The sequence below is a fragment of the Excalfactoria chinensis genome, chromosome 1 (genome assembly GCF_039878825.1).
Source record: "Excalfactoria chinensis isolate bCotChi1 chromosome 1, bCotChi1.hap2, whole genome shotgun sequence".
NCBI classification, from domain to species: domain Eukaryota; kingdom Metazoa; phylum Chordata; class Aves; order Galliformes; family Phasianidae; genus Excalfactoria; species Excalfactoria chinensis.
Genome location: NC_092825.1, coordinates 70149263 through 70170595, shown reverse-complemented (window position 1 = coordinate 70170595; position 21333 = coordinate 70149263). Strand labels below are relative to the sequence as shown.

The 21333-nt window shown below is 37.5% G+C and overlaps 2 protein-coding genes across 6 annotated transcripts in view; one reads left to right on the top strand and one right to left on the bottom strand.

Moving 5' to 3' along the window:
* The first annotated feature begins 1 nt into the window (after position 1).
* RAD51AP1 (RAD51 associated protein 1) lies at positions 2-7716 on the top strand. The gene is made up of 8 exons (XM_072326383.1): positions 2-36; positions 1013-1062; positions 2437-2572; positions 3124-3233; positions 4266-4415; positions 5474-5623; positions 6599-6718; positions 7020-7716. The coding sequence occupies exons 1-8, from the start codon at positions 2-4 to the stop codon at positions 7145-7147; spliced, it is 879 nt and encodes a 292-aa protein (XP_072182484.1). The 3' UTR covers positions 7148-7716.
* A 4355-nt stretch (positions 7717-12071) lies between these two features.
* Positions 12072-21333, bottom strand: part of FAR2 (fatty acyl-CoA reductase 2) — a 137569-nt gene continuing 128307 nt past the window's right edge. For all 5 annotated transcript variants that reach the window (XM_072326377.1, XM_072326380.1, XM_072326376.1 and 2 more), the window contains 2 exons: positions 20261-20388; positions 12072-17355 (listed from right to left, as the gene is read on the bottom strand). In XM_072326377.1, coding sequence (XP_072182478.1) covers positions 17193-17355; positions 20261-20388 — 291 coding nt within the window. In that variant the 3' untranslated portion in view covers positions 12072-17192. The remainder of the gene's footprint in view (positions 17356-20260; positions 20389-21333) is intronic.

Genomic DNA, 21333 nt, shown 5'->3' with positions numbered 1-21333 from the left:
GATGGCTGTCGCCGCGGTAGCAGGGATGGCGAGGAGGTGGGTGACGTATCTCAGGTCTTGTCCGGCCGGGCCGCGCGGAGGGGACAAGGGACACAAGCGCGCGTTGTGCGGGCTGATGGCCGCCATGCCTCCCGCCCTTCGGGGAGCGCAGGCGTTGGGAGTGTGTGTGCCGAACGGCGCCGAGCAGTTTCTCTTCGAAAGCCTCTGGCGCGCGCGCGCTGCATTTGCCCGTCGCTTGTGTGACGTGCAGCCTGCTCTCCTTGGTCGGAGAGTGAGCAAGGAATGGAATAAATCTCCAAGGAGTTGTGTGTGTACGGAGAATACCGTGCTTCCATAAGGGAAACAACAAAAAACCCCTTATTTAGGAGCTATTCAGGAATGAAGGTGAATGGATTGAGAGCAGTGCTGCGGATGATTGGGAGTGTTTGTTCATGAAAAACCCGACATGTGCCAACAGTGTGCAGTTCCAGCCCAGGATGGCCAGCTGTACCCTTGGCTGCATTAAAAGAGGGATGGCCAGCAGGGCAGGGCCCTCAGCTCCGCATTCATGAGGTCCCGTCTGGAAAACTGTGTTGATGCTTGGGGCTCCCAACAGGAGAAGGCTGAAGCAGCCTTCTAGTGCCAAAAGGGAGCCTACAACAAAACTGAATAGGGACTCTCAGGAGGACAAGAGGAAACTGTTTCAAACTTCATGAGAGTAGGTTTAGTTGAATATTAGGGAGAAATTCTTCACCGTGAGGGTGGTGAGGCACTGAAACAGGCTGCCTGGAGAAGCCAAAGTAGGCCTAATGGGCAACCTGATCTAATGGAGCTGTCCCTGTGCTCAGAAGTGGGGGTTGGAACTGTCCCTTCCTAACCAAGCTATTCTGTTCTTTGTAACCATATTGTATGCAGTAGTAATAATTACACATACACTGCTTTTCTCCCTAAATACATGATATAAACCAAATCAAGAATTAGCTAGCAGGGATTCTCAATATGAAAGGCTTAATACTGTGTTCTTTTGCCACAGGAACAGGAAAATTGTTAATTATTCAGAATTTGGGGATTTTGAAGATGGTGGTAAGTAGTGTATTTCTGTACATAACTGAAATGCCAAGCACTAACACTACAACCTAAAGCACCAGCAGTGTTCTTCATTTTCATGAATTAGTTAAGTGACAAGGCTATTACTGTTTTCAGTGGATATAAACAGGACTCGTTGTTGAAAATCCTAATTCAGCAAGAATATGATTTCTGTAAGCCAAAGCATAACGACATTTTGCCAGGGATCTGTTGAATGCACTGTGCCTTTTGATTGCAGGAAAACCTGTTTCTCTGCCTGCCTCAGTTTTCAGAGAGTTACTTGTTCCATGCCTCCTGATGATCATTTCACAAGACCATAAATCAGAATATAAAGGGAGTTATGTAGTTAGCGGTGCACAGATCTAACATTTCTCATGCAGCTCTGTGTCTTAAAGGATTTTGGATAAGAATTTAGCAATCAAATTTTGAGTTGAATTGGTAAGAAAAATAGATTGCAGGCTATTAGTTTTCGTGACAGTCCTCCTTTACCTCTAAGCCCTAATGGGTATTGCATCATTTCTCTTCATGAATTTGGATTAACTTTATTTTTCTTTTTTCCTATGCTATTTGTCAGTTTTTGTTATCCACTGAACAGTTTGAAGCGATAGGAAGGGGAAGGAAAAATTAAGTGATATTGAAGATCCCTTATAAGTCATGTGAGTTAATGCAGAGTCTTAGTTTCACAAGTTTAAATACGGTTCATAACTTTTTTTAAAGTGACTACTTGTAATACTACAAAAAAAAAGAAAGTTTGTTTTCTTCTGTCTCTTAGAAGATTTCTCTTTTCTCTCAGGAGGGGTTATGTATCTGTTCTATGGCATTTAGAAAACACATCGTATTTTTCCTTATTTTGCACCTTATTTTGTAATTGATCCGAAGAAATAAAGTTTTTTTACCTTCTAATATTCTTGGAAAACCGGAGAATGTGTTTTGTACTTGGTGAGAGACAATATGAGAAGGCTAGAAAATAGGAAGCAGTCTACATTTCTTATGAATGGGAAGCATTAATGTAATTAATTTCCAAAACACCAAGACGCTAAAACTAATGAATGGCAGTAATTGCTATTATGACTTAGTATATCAAAAGGTGAACCTTTCAGCTATTGAGAAACTCAACACTGAATCATTAGTCATGTATCATTAATAAAAATCACCTTTAACACAGATGCATAAGAGCTCTTGTTAAATTTTCATTTGAAATGCATTGAAGAACAATAGATTTGCACTTGTCTCTTTTTTAAAGAGTTAATTTCAGAAAGGTTGCGTATTTTGTGTTTTATGATTAAATGGAGTTGAGTGACTTCTTTTTGACTGCATAGAAGAATACACAGAAGGAAAATTAATTAAGGCTTGTTAATATCTCCTACATAGATGAAGACTTTGCATGCATAGCTGCACCTTTGACAAAAAAATCCAGAACACAGCCTCAGGAACCAAAAAAGGAGAAAAAGAAGCAAAAAACACAAAAAGAATTGACTCCATTGCAAAAACAGTTACCTGTTGGAAGGTAAGAAATATTGAAATGTGGCTAATTATGTTTGTACTAGGAATCAGGACTTAAAAAACAGTATTTTTTCTTCTTTCCTGTAGTTTTATGCAGTTGAGAACGAAGACTCAAAATGTTATTTTATGAATTAGAATGTTAAGAAAGTACTGCTATAAATGAGAAAGTGTTGTGGAAAGTGTTATGTTGTTCTTTTTACCGTTTATCTTCATTAAACATACTGCACGCTGTATTTTCAAGTACAGTCTTTTGTGCGTATCTCAGATGTGATATATGAATTTTATGTCTGTTATTTTATAGAGGTGGAAGTCAAGAGATGGATTATGTTTGTCTTGTTTTCTCTTGTAATAGTAATTTTAAATATAGTGTGCTTTTAATATCAGTAGATACTTTCTTGAAGTCTTCAGGATCTAGTTTGTGGTAGGATATTTGATAAAGTACATATTGAAATATTAATTTCTGTAGAAATATTGATATTTAAATCTTAGCAACTCAGAAATAGGTTAGTAACTCTTGCCTCACTTTACTATTATTTTGCATGTTTGTTTTTCCAGAACATCCTTGGATTATAGTTTCTGTGAAAGGGATTTGAATGTTACCGTGGCCTTGTCCATCAAGGAAAAATCAGCAAATATTCATGAAGTGCAAAATTCAAAAGAACAAGGTTATTGTGCAGTTCAGTGCAATACTCTGTTTATATGTGTTGAACTCAACATGACTCGTTTTATAAAAAAATAGATTGAAAGACATGTTTTGTTTCAAGATGTCATGATAAGGAAATGTGAATTTCCAGGCGGTGCCTGTCTTCTTATGTTCATGTTCTTTTCCTATGAGAAAATTAAATCTTCTATAAGATCTTTTGAATAGGTTGTTTAGAGAGAGATAAAAAAATTATTTTCATTTCTTAGTCACTTGTCTGTTTATAATGTCATTTTGAAATATTATGATTCCATATTCTTAAAATTTTATTTTCTAAAACAATAAGAATATTGAATCAGGAGATAGGAGACCTGTTTTTCCAACTGCAGTGTAGACAGTGAACTTTGAGGTAAATTGTTTTCATACTCTGTCATTTCACAAATAGTATTTAAGTTCATGTTTAAATACATTTTTCTTTCTTGTGTTTTGTTTTTCAATTGTATAGGGAAAAAGAAAGTGGCAATATTTCAAAATTTGCTTAATGTTGTGGAATTTAGAAGTCCTAACGTTGGGAAAAAAAAGCTATTCTGAACGAAAGAGTTACAGATTACCAAATATTATCTGGAAGAAACAACAGACACAGTGTTTTTAGATGTTGAATTTACTTACTTTTAGAATAAGCCATGCTTACTCTCAATTTCTTAATGTGTGTGGAATATGAGCGTCAAATAGATGTGTCTAAAACATTTGCTGTGCCAATGGAAACTTTTGCTTATATCTCACTGTATTTTGGCTTTCTGTCATTTAGTTAGTTTAGATTACAGATAGTAATCCAGTTAGATTACAGATAAAGATGATTACTACCCAAAAGTACAGTTTGATCAGTTAAAAAAGTAAAGTGAGAATGTCATAAAAACAGGTACAGATAATATGCTTCTCTAATAGTGTACTTCAGAAAAACAAAAATGAGTTCAGAGCCTCAAGACTCAAAAACCTGCTTCTCTTTGAGCAGAGTTACTGTGAATTTGGATTAATTAGACCACCTTATTTTTTCTAGGTCTCAGTCAGGTTCTAGATGATGACATACCTAGGAATGGCTGTAGGCAAAGGATAGCATCATTTACAGCCTTCTCGCATCAGAAGTTACTGACCATTGACAGTTGTGACAGCGACCATGTTACTGACTCTGAACCAGTGACTGTACCAGGTAAGTTGTCGGTAAACATCCTCTGCTTAGATGTATATTGAATACGATGAGTTAAACTTAGGTTATTTGTTCACTGAAACACATTATCCTCTTTGTTTATCTTTCCTTCCTCTTTACTGAAACATTTTAATACTAGTGATATCTGAAGTACACTTTGACACTAAATCTAGACACCGGGGCTTATTTATTCACATTCCTTAAACTGGCAAAAATCATCCTACTTCTCTATATATGCTGCAGTATGTCAGAAAATCATTTTTCTACCCACACTCTGGGGAAAAATGATCTCTTGAAAGATCCTCTGTTCATTTTTGCAGTTGTATTCTAGAGAAGTATCATATGTTAGTTCTTTCAGTGTTGGCTTTATCTAAGCTTATTAAAGAAGAATGTAGCCCTCCTTTCCATTCTCAGTTCTCAGAAAACCTTGCTGCATCTGGTTGCAGGTCAGTATGATTCTGCAAGGATCTATTTATTGAATGTCTGTAGTTCTCTCTCTCTCTTATTCCTCAGTGGCTGACGTGGCTCTACCCAGTCTTTATCCATTACAGTAGGCTTACTGGAAAATATTTCCAAAATTATCAGTTAAAATATTTGCAGCGTAGTCCAGATATTCCTGCTTATATCTTGTTCCTTAGATTTGCTAGTGCATTTTAAAAAAATATATTGAAATAATAAATGTGTAAAATCTTTCCTGCAGCTGAAATTTGACGTATTTTTCCTCTTCAAGTATTTATGAACAAAATTATGTAAAAATCAGAAGCTCTTACAGACGTTAACTTTTTCATCCAGTATGCATGGATTATTTTTAACTGATAACTAAGAACTGTTAATTGCATTTTATGCTAATGTTGAAATACTGGAATACAGGGAGAGAAATCCATAAATGCAGAATATTTTATGATAGCTATTTCCTTTACGTTTCATCATATAAATGTATTTTATTGTATTCTTAATAAACCCTGATTCTTTGTGTTCAGCATAAGATTAGAAGATTCTACCTAGAATAACAGTAAATCCTATTTCCTCTGAAGAGTTGAGATCCTTTTTCCTTGCCGTAGATGAGGAATCAGAAGTACATTCAGATTATAGTGAAGGTAATGCTGAAGGCTGTGCTATGGAAAATATGAAAATCAAAGGAAATAAAAAGGAAATAAAGAGGCAGTCTGGAAAAGAAAATAAAACTCCTAAATCTGAGAATAATACTACTGGTAAGTTTCTACTATGAATTTGAAATACACTTATTTTAGCATAAACGTTCCTTTTGTTTTAATCTGTACCTTTCACAATAAATATTTCATGTTTTTTTGTTGTTGTTGTTTGTTTTTATACTTTTATAATTTTTCTTGTTTAAAAACAAAGTATCTAGAAAGAGACCTGCAGTGGCTGACAAACTGACTGTACAGAGTTAAGGGAAGATGACAAAAAATCTGAATGAGAAAAAGCTTTAAGATAAATAAGCACTGCTTACAATAAAAACAGACAAAACAGAATAGACAGAGTTCATTTCTTCAAAAAAAAAACAACAACAACATTTAAGAAATGTCTAAATAGTACTGGGTGATATGAGAACTTAAATATGTGTATATATACATATATATACAATTTCAGAGCCTGTTCTTGCAGTTGTTGTATGTAATTGCACATGTACGTCTTTAATCCAAGGACAGCCAAACAATGCTAGTGCTAAAAACTGAAGAAAGTGTTAAGTATTCATATCCTTCAGACTTAGATTTTTCTCTGCATTGCTAACACAATTTAGTTTTACCTAAATAGCTTAAGAAAATTCTTACTGTGATGTTAGTCTTGTCTGACTTGATAATGTGTTTCAATTTCAGGCATGAATTTACATTAGTAAATTAGTTTACGTTTAGTTTTAATTGTGACAAGGAATGGTTTGTTTTGTGTAGCTGACAGAGGAACCTTCCCTCTTATCAATTCAATATCTGGAATATCTTTAACAAGAAATAGCTGCAGTGCTTATTAACAAACCAGAGTATAGTAAGTGTCACTGTTTGAATATGTATTGTTGGTTGAAAGACATGATCGTCTATTAACATATACGTTCATTTCAGTCAATTCAAAGAGGTCTTGCATTAAAGAGATCTATCATCTTGTGTAGCGTAATGATTTCTCAGTAAAAGTGTCTTTCCAAGCTTTTATTTTATCTGTATTTACTCCTACAGATGTAACAGAACTGAAGTGTGAGCCAGCACAAAAGATGTCCACATCTTCAGAACCAGTTGGAAAGCCTTTATGTATGTCAAGTCCTGTAACAAACAAGAAGCCCAAATGGACACCACCAGGTACATTAAAGTTTGTAACAGATAAATCTGTTTTTTTTAGAAATGCCATGTGGTGTTATTTCTCTGCTGCGTGGCTGGTGTTTTAAAAATGTGAGCTATGCCTGCTACTTTGGCTACAGAATTGATTGATTCCTCGTGAACATGCTAATTTTCTTGTACTTTCATGGTATGTTGTTCAGTTCTTTTTGCAGTGCCTTTAGAATACCCTTTCTTGCTCTGCTTTGAAAGCAATGAAAATATTAGATTTATATGATTTTTTTCTTCATGTTCTTAAAACTTTTTGTTTTAAAATTATTTTCAGCTGTAACAGGAACAAGTAACAACTCTATGAAATATGCTTCAGTTAAATCACCTACGCAGTGTCTTAGGCTTGGCCTTTCCAGACTAGCAAGAGTCAAACCACTGCATCCCAGTACCACCAGCAGATAGGTGGTCAGTGACAAGGTGCCATGTTGAAGGACTGTGTTCGGAAAAGACTCAGGAATACATTTTCTGTATAAACAGAGTGTGGAAAACCACAGGGCAACAAAAGCTTCATGACATCGTTGGTTTTCTAGGATAGTTGTTTAGGTACATTTCTGATATTACAGAGTTTTATTTTGTAAAATTCTAGTCATCCTTAAGTGCTACTGCATAGTACTGTTTAATCAAGGTAACATCTGGGTCATCAACTCATTATGAGTTATACTCAAAGATACCTGCTTGTAATCTAATTTTCTGCTATGTGAACTCAGCATTAAAATATTCTTATCAGCACTATGTCAATTATGGAATTCACTGTCTCAAATAGATACTTTAATACAAGTGAAAGTGATGTTTAAAAAATATTTCTTGGGAGACTTAAGTCATCACTTTTATGCCCTCTTCTTCACTTTCAGAATTTGTTAATGTTTGCATATCTTAAATGTGTCTTTAATTGTTTTTTTAAATGTATTTTAGATAGAAATTGTATTTAAAATGTATTTTGAAAGTGGAATAAAATATACAGTCTAACGATACTTAGTAATTGGTTTCATTACTTTTGAAGTTAACTTCCAAATTTTGTATACAGCTCTGCAAATATGGGGATAACTTATTGGAAGGTCAGTAACATTAGTTAGGCTCTGACAATGGCATCTTGGCTTGGACGTCTTAGTCTTAGTTGAAAACTGTGATGTCCTGTGTGCATGTGGGATTGATAAAGCTTAAAGTGATTGTTACTGAGTCATGAGACTGACTTTTTAGACAGTTTCCCATCTAAGCATATTATGCCAGATGCTAGAATTGGCCCCGTATTAATTGAAGGATTTTGTTGTGAACAACTGATTTGCATTTACATAACTCATGTTATCTGACTGCATAACATACACAGTAGTGTTAGAAGAGTGCATGATCCTATTGCTCAAAGTAGTTATGCAGGCAAAAGCAAGGTATTACCTAAGGTAAAAATATATATTGTATGGCTAATTTTTAACTGCATAGTATATACATGATAAAACAACATACTAATAAATACATGCATACTAAAAATAATGTGCATGTTGCCTTATGGAAGGAATGACAGAGTATCGATGGATCAAAGTCTGTTTCGCAGATACAGGGAGGCATTGTTAAATGTAAACTCATTTTATCCACGTGGAATCACAAAGCCCTGAGTGAAATGGGGCCTAGTGAACTGGGCTAAGTGAGTTTTGGGAAGGCACATGCCTTCTTTCTCTAGTACCTACCTGCCTGCCTCATCTGTGAATTGTCTTAGCTTGCTAAAATATCACATGGGAAAAAAAACAACCAAAAGCCCACCTTTACTGCAAATTGCCCGCTGATGTACTTGAAACTGCTTCCATAGAAATGTGAAACAGAAGTACCCAAAGGAAACGGTAAGAGTCTAAGGATAACATTTGTGATAACTAGGAGGTCAGTGTTGTGTTATTCGTCTCCTTGATTCCCATTTTTTGCGTTTACTTAACTGGATCTCTTCTGAGATGTGTGCTGGTTAAATAACTGTAGCAGAACAGGAAGGAAGCACAGAGAGAGCCTTGGGCCTTAGTAGCATCCCAATGCACTGCCTTCCATTTACGCATCCGTCATTCTCTTTCTACTTTGAGTGATCATGTTCTACAGTCCCTTACAGCGTCACGGTTGGCCTAGTCTCTTTCTATTGAAATAAGCCTGTCAAGAATTATTTTGCTTTTCTATTTATTTTTCAGAGTAAGTACACATTTCATGAGGTTAGATCTTTTCTTGCCAAAGGGAAATTTACATAACAATAATAAGTGTTTTCTCAATGTGAAGCTTTTGGAAAATACCTGCAATTGGTAGATTTACTAGGCCCAATTTTCTCTGACTTTTCATTCATCCCTTTTTTTTCACAAAACATATCTTTGAAATTTATCTCACTCTGATCTCAGTCTTGGCATCATCTTATTTTCAAAAATTATGTCTGTCAAAATCGTTAAATCAAAATTCTACATAGGCAATTAGAAAATAATAATAATAATCCTTTGAAAGGCTCTTGACTGTACGTTTCAGTGCCACTCTATCCAATATGAAGAAATCAGGTCCTGCCAGTAGATGGGGTTATTTCTATAAAAGGTTACTAAACGGAATGCTATGAAGTGACCGAAGTAATTGCAATTCTTACAGTAATATTTGTAAACCATGCTACATAGGTATGTCTATGCATCATTTCTCCAGTTGTTGCACAGTGGTGGGTTGTGGAATGCACTTGATTTAAATCACTGAGGTTGTCAAAAAGATAATATGTCTATTAGCAAGTCAGAGGTCACTGTCTGCAAATAGTAGATAGCCTGTCTGATCTAGACAGAGCTTGTTTCAGGACAACAGTCTTTTTAGGTGTCGTTTGTGACTCTGAATATACCATATTCCCAGAGGTGGATTCAGCAATACACTGTGAAGTGGAATCAGCATAAGTGAACCATCTTTGCATTGCTATCTGCAATTCCTGTGCTCACGAGTCCCAGGAATGCATGTTGGTCATACAGAACAAGATTCTGTCACAGAAAAACTGCAAAATTCCACCAGCCTGGAAGTACCATATCTGATGCTCAAAGTCTTGGACAAGAGTGAAAAATAAAATTGAAAATGCCCACAATTCAAGAATAAATGTATGAAATTGCCTTGAATATTTGTAAAGTATATAAAAAAGATAGGTATTTCTGCATTAAGATCTGTGAGCAACAACGTGGCAATTAATATTGATGCTTTGGCAGTGCAGTTCTTAAGTGCTGGTTTAGCGGTAACTTTTAGTGCTTCAGTAGGTAGGGTGTGAATGCTGGACTTCAGAAACCCACATTTACCAAATATTTGATAACAAAATGAAAATGATGCATGTCCTGAGTTGCATGATTTGAAATTACTTTCATTAAGGAAAGGCAGATAATAATGCTGAGATTTTATTGCATAAAACTCTTTGTTATATTGCAAGGAAGATTATTACTAGACAGTAACTCTTCTTTCTTTACAGAAGACCAACATTGTGAGAAGTGTTCTCTGTTCTTAATTTTCAAAACTAGTAGGACTGAAAATATCATCTTCAATTTGCGCTCTAGAAAAAAACTACAATAAAACAAACAAGCGACAAACAAGGAAACTGATCTGCAGTATCCACCTCTTTCCTCACTGGACTAAGATCTAATAAAAATCTTGTAAAGCCTAGAGCAATAGCAGGATGCTGCTCTGCTAAAGAGTATAATTAGTAAGTTGATACCAAATACTAGTGTCATTAACTTAAGAATTATGATGACAATTTATGTTTAATTTGAATGGCATGAGTTTAATTCTGTTGTGTATTCTTAATTCTGTTAGATAAGATTGGAATAAGGCTACAGTGACTAGCAGGAAGCTGAGGCAAAAGCAATTCTGTGTGGAGCTCTTCCACACTAATGGGATGGTTCCCCTCTTCATCTCCTTACCCCTACTTTTGCTTTAAGCTACATCTAACAGCTGTGGACCATCAAGTGAATATTCTAGAGCCTGATGTCAGCTCAGTTCATTTTCTTATCTTCACAGTAAAGCAGTGAAGAGACAGAAAACTTTCCTTCTAATCTTGGCCTACAGGTACTCCCAGGTTCACTGAACTCTCCTCTCTTTCTTCCTCTTCTCAGATATAGAAAATGTTCTTATAATAAAAGAATGATATAATGCTTGGAGATGTGTTTGGGGTGAGGAGAGTGAAGCAACTGTGAAGATAGAATAAGTAGGAGCTGCATAACATTCAGAAGAATGTGAAAAACATGAAATTGGGATAGCAAAGATAGTGAGGTTGGAGAAAACACAAAAACAGCCGAACTGGTAGACTTGGCAAAGATGTGCCTTTGAGAAACGTAACAGCAAGGATTTGGCCCTGCATCATGGGTAGTCAAATTCACTTGTCTGTAGCACTGGATTAGTCCTGTAGAATCTGTGAAACTTACAGCATATATGCATATATATATGCACAGACGTATATACATGTGCACACATCTGCACATATTCAAAGATATTCACACTCACACACATTTTTATATCTATTAAGCCTGTGTTGTTGACAAGACAATATCTGTATTTGTCCGCACTCTATGTACTAAATGCTGCATAAGACCTCATTGTTTAAGAGAAATGGGCCAACTGATGATGATCACGAGACTATTTGCGTGATTGCCTATTTATGGGATGGGACAAAAGGCTTCTCTTTCAGAATTAATGGTATGTGCCAAATACTACCTCAGTTTTCCAGTTGTTCTGGGATTTTCTTTGTTCAGGAGCTGGTCCAATTCATTCTTCTTTTGTTTTTGTCTTATTTGAAATCTAGATTAAAAAAATACACATCTTTTTTCCCTTTTTGGGGAAAATCTGAATGGAAAATACATTTGTGGTTTGGCAGTAAGAGATGTACATGATAAACAATTGACAACAAAATTGTTGGAGTTAGTGAGATGACTTCTGATGTAAAATGAAGCTCTTACCTTGTAAAACTAAGGTACTGGGGAATATCCTCGGATGAAAGTAGTAAACTTTGAGGAAGTTGGTTGGTTTATTACCAGTTTCTTCTTTCTGAAGACCTGTCCCTCTCTCTTTCTGGGGTGGATTTAGTTGAGCTGCTCCCATCCTGGTTGTGGGTATCTGGGTTAATGTCTCGCTGTCATTACTTTATTAAAAGCAGAGATTTTTCTCCCCTGCTTATTTCTCCTGTTCTGGCCTGTGCAGGAGGTGCTTGTAACGGCAGCTTCCTGTAGATGGGGCTGTGGTTCCACATAGACTGCGACCCGGATGGCAGCACGGTACAGATGTTAGGCAGATATGATGCCTATGCTGAACTGCAAGTAACCAGCTCCTTTAGCAATTAAGTTAAACAGATACCAAATAACCATAGTTTTAAAATATTCTGTTTTATTAAATGTTTAAAGTAACATAAATATCATATTAACAATTTTATGGCTGAAGTTCTCAGAATCTGTGAATTTACCATTTTATCTGATTTGTGAGCTCAGAAGCTTACACCTTTACATTAGAAATCTGTAAGTACAATTTATAAGATTTACAGTTGTCTCATAGCTAACCGGAGAATAGAAATAGCAGATAGAACCATATAAACTTTGGAAAGCGGGAGAATATTGGTTTTACTAAGTAAAACTCGAGTCTGCCAAGATTATGTAAGAACAAGAAACTTATCATAAGCAGCTTTGTGTTAATCTGAACAAAACAATTCACAGTTGGATTTTTAGCAAGAGAGAAGTGGGATAGCACTTAATTATTCCCCAAATACAATTAGTTTAATTGCCTCAAGTAAGTCTGTACCACCTTCATACTAATATTTAGCACCATATAGTGAAATATTCTTGCTTTTAATTGATGGCGAATATACTGTATGTTACTTACTCAGTCCTAGAATAAAGGATCTAATTGTAATAAAAATTTAAAAATTCACTTTTGCTTTCTGCAGTTGAATGTCAGTGCTGGGAGAGCAACACCATGCTTTCAACCAAGAAGCTGTAGCATATTTACAAATAAAAGAATGCTTCCCCTCCCCCCCACCCCCACCTTTTCCCAATTGCTCATTCATGATAATGATTTGATTATTTAATAGTACTACAGGTTAGATTTTCTTTACAACAAAGGTAAGTTTTCTTGCTTCATCTTAAACTGATTTAGAATAGAGTATATCAAACAAGTGAGGCCTGTCATTTCAGTATAAACACATCTATGTTACCCTCTCTGTATGTTGCATGAGAACACACTTGTGCTGAAAGATGTAAACATGCACACAGGCAGCTATAATTACGTTTTCTTGGGAAGTGTAAAATAACAAATCAACTGAGGAGGTGGGCAATGTGCCGACATTAAGCTGAATGTCAGTATGTCTGATACCCACTTCTTCTACAGAGAAATAACGTAGTTTTCTTAACAAAGTTGTTGGGTTAGAGAAGGATGGAGGAGAGAAATTTTATTTCTTATAGCGGACATGCTGGAGGTAAACAGCCTTGGCTGTCAGTCAAATAGCAGTTTCAGCTCTGATTCATTTAGGGATTTTGTTGTTGTTACAGCAATTTGATGAAAAGCAGAGACACTTCTTAATGGCAAGCTTGTACTCATTCTTCTTGGACAATGAAATGATATTTTCATACAGCTGTAGACTACAGAATAGTGTTTACATGGGGTATTAACAGAACATGAGTACACTGGGTTCAGCAGTCATGCATGCTATTTCTGTAGCAGCACTGAAGGTCTCCAGCACTGTGAGCAAGTAGCTACACTGCAGGTTCACAGAGTACAAAGAATCACAGATGATTATCTCATTATACAGTTCTGTGGCAGATATTTTCTTTTGTGGCTATGCAGAATGGCTGCTAATACTGTTCTCTATGCTGCCTGTTGGCTTTTGAGGGAAAGAACTGAACAGATTGTTAGGGAGCCTTTTAGTTTATCCATCTTATGAGAAGAAACCAGTGACCACAAAATGCTAATGGAGCTCTTCCCCTGCCCTCTGGGAGTCAGAGTCCTCTAGGTTTGGCAGCTCATGCTTCTCTGTTTTCTTGCATCTCCCTTTCCTCATTGAGCAGGATGTGCCATATCTAGCAATCCTTCTGCTATGAGCACAGGTTGTAGAAATGTCCCTCATAGCTTTTCCCTATAGCACTGGCCATGCTACCTCGATTGTTGCGGGGGGAGGGGAGGGAGTCTGAGTGAGTCCTTTCTCAGTCATACAGGTAGTAAAACCTCTAGCCTTTAGCCACGATTAGTGTCCATTCCTGAATCGTTCACATTAATTTGTGCACAAATCATAGGTCATCATAGGACCTCTGATTTAACTTAACAAGAGTCCTAGCCTGCTTTTCTTTTGAGAAATGACTGTGTATATGTGGGAGAGAGACATGAAATAAGAAAAGAAGTTGTCGCTCAGCATTTTATATATTGTCTCCAAGACTTGGATTTCTTCACAGTGTATATAAGTACACTGAGAAGCACAAAGTAAAACACGTCCAAGATAAGTCACGACTTGAGGTGAGAACAAATTATTTTTAGGTGCAGCTTTCCATGATTACTATCAGAAATGGTGGACAAATGCCATTGCCATGTGTCAGTTTTCCACTGGGTTTTTCTATCGTTTTTTAATGTTGTGGTTCAGATGATCACCTGAAAATGTCTCAAACCACAGGGAAGAAAAGGTTCAAGTTTCACATGCGTTAACACGTCTGTGTTAAGACAAGCTAACAGCTTGATCTCCCCCATAGGCAAGGCCAGAGCACTGGAACCAGCTTCTGCCAGTATTGCATAGGCCATGAAAGGTCTCCAGATTAGTATACGCCATCTGCAACTGCAATATTTCTGTAACATTCCAGCTGTCTTTCAAGGATGAGCAGGAGCTTTGCAGTAGCTGATATCTCCTGATCTCTTGCTGAAGTGCTTTAGAATGTGATACCACCAATGTTCTGAGTGAAGCCTGAAGTGTTTTACATATGCAGGAATCAGGTTCAAATGTACTCATAGTGAGCAGATACATATTAGACTTGTTGGAACAATACAGCCTATGCAAATAACTATAAATGCCTACAGGCACAGTTGAAGGATGCGTGGCATAACTAGCATTGGTGATGGGAAGGCAGGAAACTGTACTCATAGCCCAACAGTAGTATGTCTGATCTACATCAGCCGTCTGTTGTAGGTATAGCACATCTGCAGTATTTGACTTTTCTGTGAGACTCAGTATTTTTCTTATATGTGCAGCTTAAGATCTATGATCCCCTCAGCTGTTGCTTCTCTTGATATGTAAGTCAGGCACTTAAAAAGACTTCTTGAAGATGACACAGAATTCAACCTCACTTTTTTGTTTTTTTAAATGAAGTCCGTTTCAAAACAGTCTGCAGTTTTGTTTTGTTCTGCTTTAAGCCTTTCAGATAATTAGACCGGGAGCTGGCTGATGATCTGATTATTTACTTGAGGGAATGCAGACTTTCTAGAGGCATCCCTATAGCGACCTGCCTCGCTCTACTAAGGTAACCATAACCAGTTAGCCAAGTATAATGCAGCTGACCTTCACCATATAAACTGCTACAGAAGGAGCATGCATAAAGTATCTGGACCCCAGCTTGGTCTTCTAGACATCTTAAATTAGCACAACACACAGAATGCACTGCCAAGTTTCTGGCATTGGAAAACAGACAACTATTAGTTTCATTTTGAAAGTATGTTTTCAAGTCAAGAGCTTAAAGAAATTGTTTCTTTGCTAGGAAATGCTGGAGTCCTGCCATTTTGGGATACCAGGTTTCTGGTTGGGGCATGCTGCAGTCATCATTTGGCAGCTGCTTAAAACTAGACCCACGGGGCATACAAGAATATCTTATCTCATAATTCTTTGCATCTTTACAAAGACTTCTGAATCAGCTTGGATGCTCAAATAAAAATACATGGTCATCATAACTTGCTCTTGCCTTTGCTACCAAAACCCTTTAAAGAATGACAGCTTTGTGAATGCTATTCTCAGCTCTCAAAAGAGCCATTATGTCATTTAATGAGATGCAGCACTAAGACAGCTAATGTAACACAAGTCCAGGCAAACTGGATGCTGCAGTTCTTTCAAAAACTAGCTGTTTTAGTCTCATAATCTTACCACAGTTATTCAGTGTAATCTCAACAAAATATATTCCACTATTACTTTTGCTTTTGAAAATCTGATAGGATGAGTAAATTTGTTGCGCTAAGGCTGTCGTTGCACCAGCTACTTTGAAGAAAACTTTCTCCTTCTCCAATCTTTTCCAGGGGAATTCATACTTCACAAGGTGAAACAAATATCTCCAATAGCCATGAGCATTAGTAAGATCCTTGAATTCCTTTCTAAACTGTGAAATAGGACAAAACATTACTTTTAGAGCACATGATGATTTTTACACAGAAGTTAACCTCTGAAACCTGTCTTAACTTCAAAAGTAAGTTTCAGAGTCTCTTGACAAGTGGTAGCAGAGTTGTCCTGATTGATAAGATTTCCTCCCATACATGTCTGTACATATTTTTCACCAGCTGAAGCGATCAACTGTAAAGTGATTTAGCTTTAGTGAGATCCTGAAGGACAGTATCAGTTTGTTTTTGAGCTACAGTGAGGCAAATGGAATGGAGAAAGAGACCTACTTCTCAAAAATAATAATGAGTTTCTGATTTATTTTTTTTCTTCAATCTTTTAGGTATTCTTCTCTATATCCTCAGAGTAAATAGAGCATTTTTCAAGCTGAAGAAATGTTCCAAGCAAAAGTGAAAAATGCAAGTACATGGCTGTCTAATGAAAGATAACTGCAACCTTAACCAATGAGAGAAAAAATGCCTCTCCATAAGAAAGCAGCATGTGAGTGAGTACAGTTAGCATAGGTACGTAAATTCTCTTTGTGTCTTCGGTTATGGCTTGAAAGTATCAGTCCTCAGTAGGAAGATAAGACAAGATCTGAAAACTGTTCAGTGTGTTCACTGACCTAGTGTAACTAGGATGTTTTTTTCCTCTAGGTTTTGAAAAATGGAAAATGTAAAATTTCTGAATGAGAATAAAGAATAAATAGCCTCTTTAGGAAGACCTCTTAAAGGTTAATTTCCTTGACTGGTTCTTCTCTGATGGCATTCTTTTCTTCCAAGGTTGTGTGCTTTAATCTGCCTCTTTTATGGAGGAGGATGGGATTAAAATAGTTTAAAACAGGTAGTACATGGGAAGACTGAAACTTTGGTTAATCTTTACTCTTGCACAATGAACTTTCAATAAAAGATTCCATCTTCATCTGTTCCTAAAGCTTTATGGTTTTAAAGATCAGTCTGGTCCTATGAAATAAATACCACCACGTACATAACCATGTATTGGTTGTCAAAACTAAAAAGATGAACACATATCAGTGCACAATAAATGCAGGTTGCAGTTGGAGGGAGTGGATTTTTCTGCTACTTTCAGATTCTGATGCCCATTGTTGCTGGTTAGAGGGGACTGGAGGTCCTTCTGGAAGAGGCTGGTTGTTGATGGACAGCTTCAGTGCCTGAGGGTGCTGGATGCCCTGAAGTAGGAGAGGAACTTGTAGCAGAGGCTCACCACAAAGTACCAGATGTTTCGAGCCATCTGTGACCTTGCGATGAAAATGCGCCAGATGATCACGAGGAGGGTGGTGTTAAATGCGTACCGGATATTCCTCAGTCTGAGAAAAGACACAGGCATGTTATGGAGGAAAACAAAAACAAGAAAAGCTTACCAGCTTAGTTAATTTGCTACAGATAACTTTCTATGATGTTTTGAAGTGGCCCTTGCACTTTTTGCCCCTCCTATATAAGTGAAAATATTAGGCCTAGATGTCCTTACCATCCCACAAACTCTGTGTTGAAGTTGCAGTGTAGTGAATCATTAACATAGTAGGTGGAATGTCTGTATTGTCTCTTGTGTTCCATGTACTCTACTTTTAAACCAGAGTAGATTGAAGAATAGACTGAGATTTATTTTTTTTGTGTGTTGTTGTTGCTGTTGTTGGTTTTTTTTTGTTTTTTTTAACGACATTGTAGGGCATGTCAATACCTTCTTCTGTGATTTGGTATTTTAGTTATTTTTGACTGTGTAGGATTGGTGACAAGCTGGAGGAGTTTTGCAGGAGCTGAAGAATACAATTATCCTTTCTGAGTGAAACTCTGCTTTTAATGTTAAGAAATTACTCAGTAATCATGAAAGATCTTAACTTTTGCAGTAATGTATCACCTGGAGTACTACATTCAGCTCTGGGACCACCAGCAACACAGATCTGTTGGACTGAGTCCAAAAAACGGTCATAAGGATGATCAGAGGGCTGGAGCAACTCCCCTGTAAGGAGAGGCAAAGAGAGCTGGGGCTGTTCAGTACAGAGAAAAGGCTAACTGTGGTCTTCCTGTACCCAAAGGGGAGCTACAGGACAGATGGGGACGAACTCTTTATCTGAGAGTATAGTGATAGAACAAGGGATAGTGACTTTAAACTAAAAGAAGGGACATTTAAATTAGCCGTTAGAAAGGAATTATTTCTCAGAGAGTGGTGAGGCACTAGAACAGGCTGATCAGAGGAACTGTGGATGTCCCATCCCTGTAATTGTTCAGTGCCATGTTAGGTGGGACCCTAGGTGACGTGGTCTAGTGGGAGGTGTCCCTGCCCATGGCACGGGCATTGGAACTACATAATCTTTAAGGTCTCTTCCAACCCAAACCATTCTGTGATTCTAACACTCCTTACTTTTGCAACAAGCTGTTTTTTACTTCTTATACTTGTAGTGGCCAAGAATGGTTTTCTTAAAAAAGTGAATCAGGCTCCAAGGGAGCTTTTTGCATGCACATCTCTGAGTAAAAGGGCATGAGATGACAGGAAAAGCTTTGACTGAAAAGGAGAAGGACAATCTCATCTTGTTTATTTAGGAGCTCTTAAGACTTTGCACTAATTTTGGAATTTTTTTCCCATTCTGCATCACTTCCTCCTCCCCAAAAAATTTTTCTACTCTAATTCTGAATTACCAGGACCTTCTGTATTAATTGATTATTCATATTCATTGCAACTGCTTTATTTGGTCATCTGCTGGGAAGCTTCCCAGTTAGTGCCATCACATGTTACTCTCTCTTAAATGCAGGGGAAGATCACAGAGCAGATCCTCCTGGAAGCTATGCTAAGGCATATGAAAGAAAGGGAGGTGATATGGGATAACCTGCGTGGCTTCACTAAGGGCAGGTCCTGTTTAACCAACTTTGTCATTTTTTATGATGGTGTAACTGCATCAGAAGACAAGGAAAGAGCCACTGATGTCATCTATCTAGACTTCAGTAAAGCTTCTGATACAGTCCTCCATAACATCCTTCTCTCCACGCTGGAAAGGCATGGATTGTTTGATGGAAGAGGAACTGGTTGTGACATCATACTCAGAAACTATGATCAGTAGATCAATGTCTGGGTAGAGGTTGATTGCAAGTGGTGTCCCTCAGGGGTCAGTACTGGGACCACTTCTTCATCAGTTACACTGACAGTGGGATTGAGTGCACCTTCAGCAGGTTTTCATTTGACACCAACCTTGCAGTGATGTTGACAGGCCCATGGGACAGGATGCCATTTAGAAAGACCTACACAGGGTTGTACTGTGGGCTCTGATGAACATCATGATGTTCAATAAATTCAAGTGGAAGGTCTTGCGCCTGGGTCATGGCAAGCCTTGCTATCAGTACAAGCTAGGGGATGTAAGGATGAAGCGCAGCTCTGCTGAAAAGAACTTGGGCATACTGGTGGATAGCAAGCTGAACATGAGCCAGCAATATGCACTTGCAGCCCAGAAAACTGAACATATCCTGGGCCACATCAAAAAAAGTGTGGTCAGCAGATCAAGGGAGGTAGTACTGCCCTTTTACTCTACACTGGTGAGACCTCACCTGGAGCACCGTGTCCTGATGTGGATTCCTCAGCACAGGAGAGATATGGACTGTTGGAGTGCATCCAGAAGAGGGCCACAAAGTGATCTAAGGGATGGAACATCTTCCCTATGAAGACAGGCTGAGAAAGCTGGGACTGTTCAGCCTGGAGAAGAGAAAGCTCTGGGGGAATCTAATAGTGGCCTTTCAGTATCTAATGATGGAGTACGAGAAGGAAGCAGAAAGACTCTTTACCAGAGTCTGTTATGATAGAGCAAGGGGAAATGGTTTCAAACTAAAAGAGTGGAGATTTGGATTGGGCTTAAGAAAGAAGTTTTTTTACAAGAAGGATGATGAGGCACTGGAATGAGTTGTCCAGAAAAGTGATGGAAGCCTGTCCTTGGAGACATTCAGAGTTAGGTTGGACAGGGCTCGGAGCAACCTGATCTTGCTGTAGATGTCTTTGTTAATTGCAAGGGAGTTGGACCTGATGATCTTTAAAGTCCATTCCACCTGAAAAAATTATTATTCTGTGATTCTAAGTCCTCTTTTTTTTTTACAGGAATTAAAATGAAGTGCTGATAATGCTCTGATATAAAATTAAATAAGCTATGCTATATATATATGTCTCCATCTCATTCAACAATAACATATTGCAAGAGCCAGGAGCTCTGGTCCTTGTCATTGGATGTTACTTACTTTCGTAAGTGCTGCTTTGCTGCAGGGATGCCAGACATGTCCTCATTTAGCAAATACTTCTTAGCACCTAGGCAATAGCTTTCAATGTATTCTGACCAATGCAGCTGACGAACATCAAAGTTGTATAACTGGGATATAAAGACAAACAGCAGAAGTTAAGTGCAAGTCTTCAAAACGAGTTCACATTAAGCACTGATGTGATCCAGACAAGGCCATCCCTACTAAGTTTTTAAAGCTACTAAGTTTCAATGAACTCGTGGACACTTAAAAAGTGTATTTCATAGCTGTCAATTAGTTATTTACCCAGCCAGAAATTTCAGAATAGCAAGTAAAAATTTAGTGCTAATTGGCAGAAAACAATGAACCTTTTTCTTTCAGGTAGACACTTGTACATAAATACATGTGAATGTGCACCAATCCCTACACAGGATCACGAAAGAAAAATGGTATTCCACTTAAACACTGGAGTTAATTGTGAATAAATGAGCTGAACATTGAATCAATAGGTGCCTCTGCATCAGTTGCAACTCTGTGTTGTGCTGCATTTACTTTCAGCATCTAGACTGACAGAAATCCATAGAATGGATTTGTTTGGCATGAATAAATCTCACTGCAGAGCTCATTAGTTAATTTCAGTGCTGATACTGGAAAAATTAATAGCAAGCTCTCAGGTTGTTGTCTGTCTATTAGAACAAAGAAATTATTTGTAAATTATTTGTAAAGAGAAAGTGGTTTTGTTGGAGAGATCTTTGTTTGTTTGTTTGTTTGTTTGTTTGTTTGTTTTTTAATGGAGCAGTGAAGTAAATGATATTTCTTACTTACAGAGCCTTCAAAGGGAAGATATAAAAAAACCCAATCCTTTCTTTCACCTTCAATGCAATCTAGGTCTGTTGGTTTGGTAAAGGAACTTCGGTATTAGAATAGCAACCACTTGAGCGATCTGTGTATAAGGTAGGTTAGCTACTCTGCAGATCCCTGTGTGTCTGTCAGATACATATAAGGAACTATACTCTCCATAAAATACCTACACTGCTTTCATTATAGTGGTGGCAACACAGAATGTGAAGGATAAT

Bases quoted from the DNA above. Each gene is read 5' to 3' on its own strand.
- RAD51AP1 (XM_072326383.1), top strand. From the start codon at position 2: ATGGCTGTCGCCGCGGTAGCAGGGATGGCGAGGAG. The intron at 2,573-3,123 runs GTAAGAAATATT...TTGTTTTTCCAG, and splicing joins AAACAGTTACCTGTTGGAAG to AACATCCTTGGATTATAGTT. The intron at 3,234-4,265 runs GTTATTGTGCAG...TATTTTTTCTAG, and splicing joins GCAAAATTCAAAAGAACAAG to GTCTCAGTCAGGTTCTAGAT.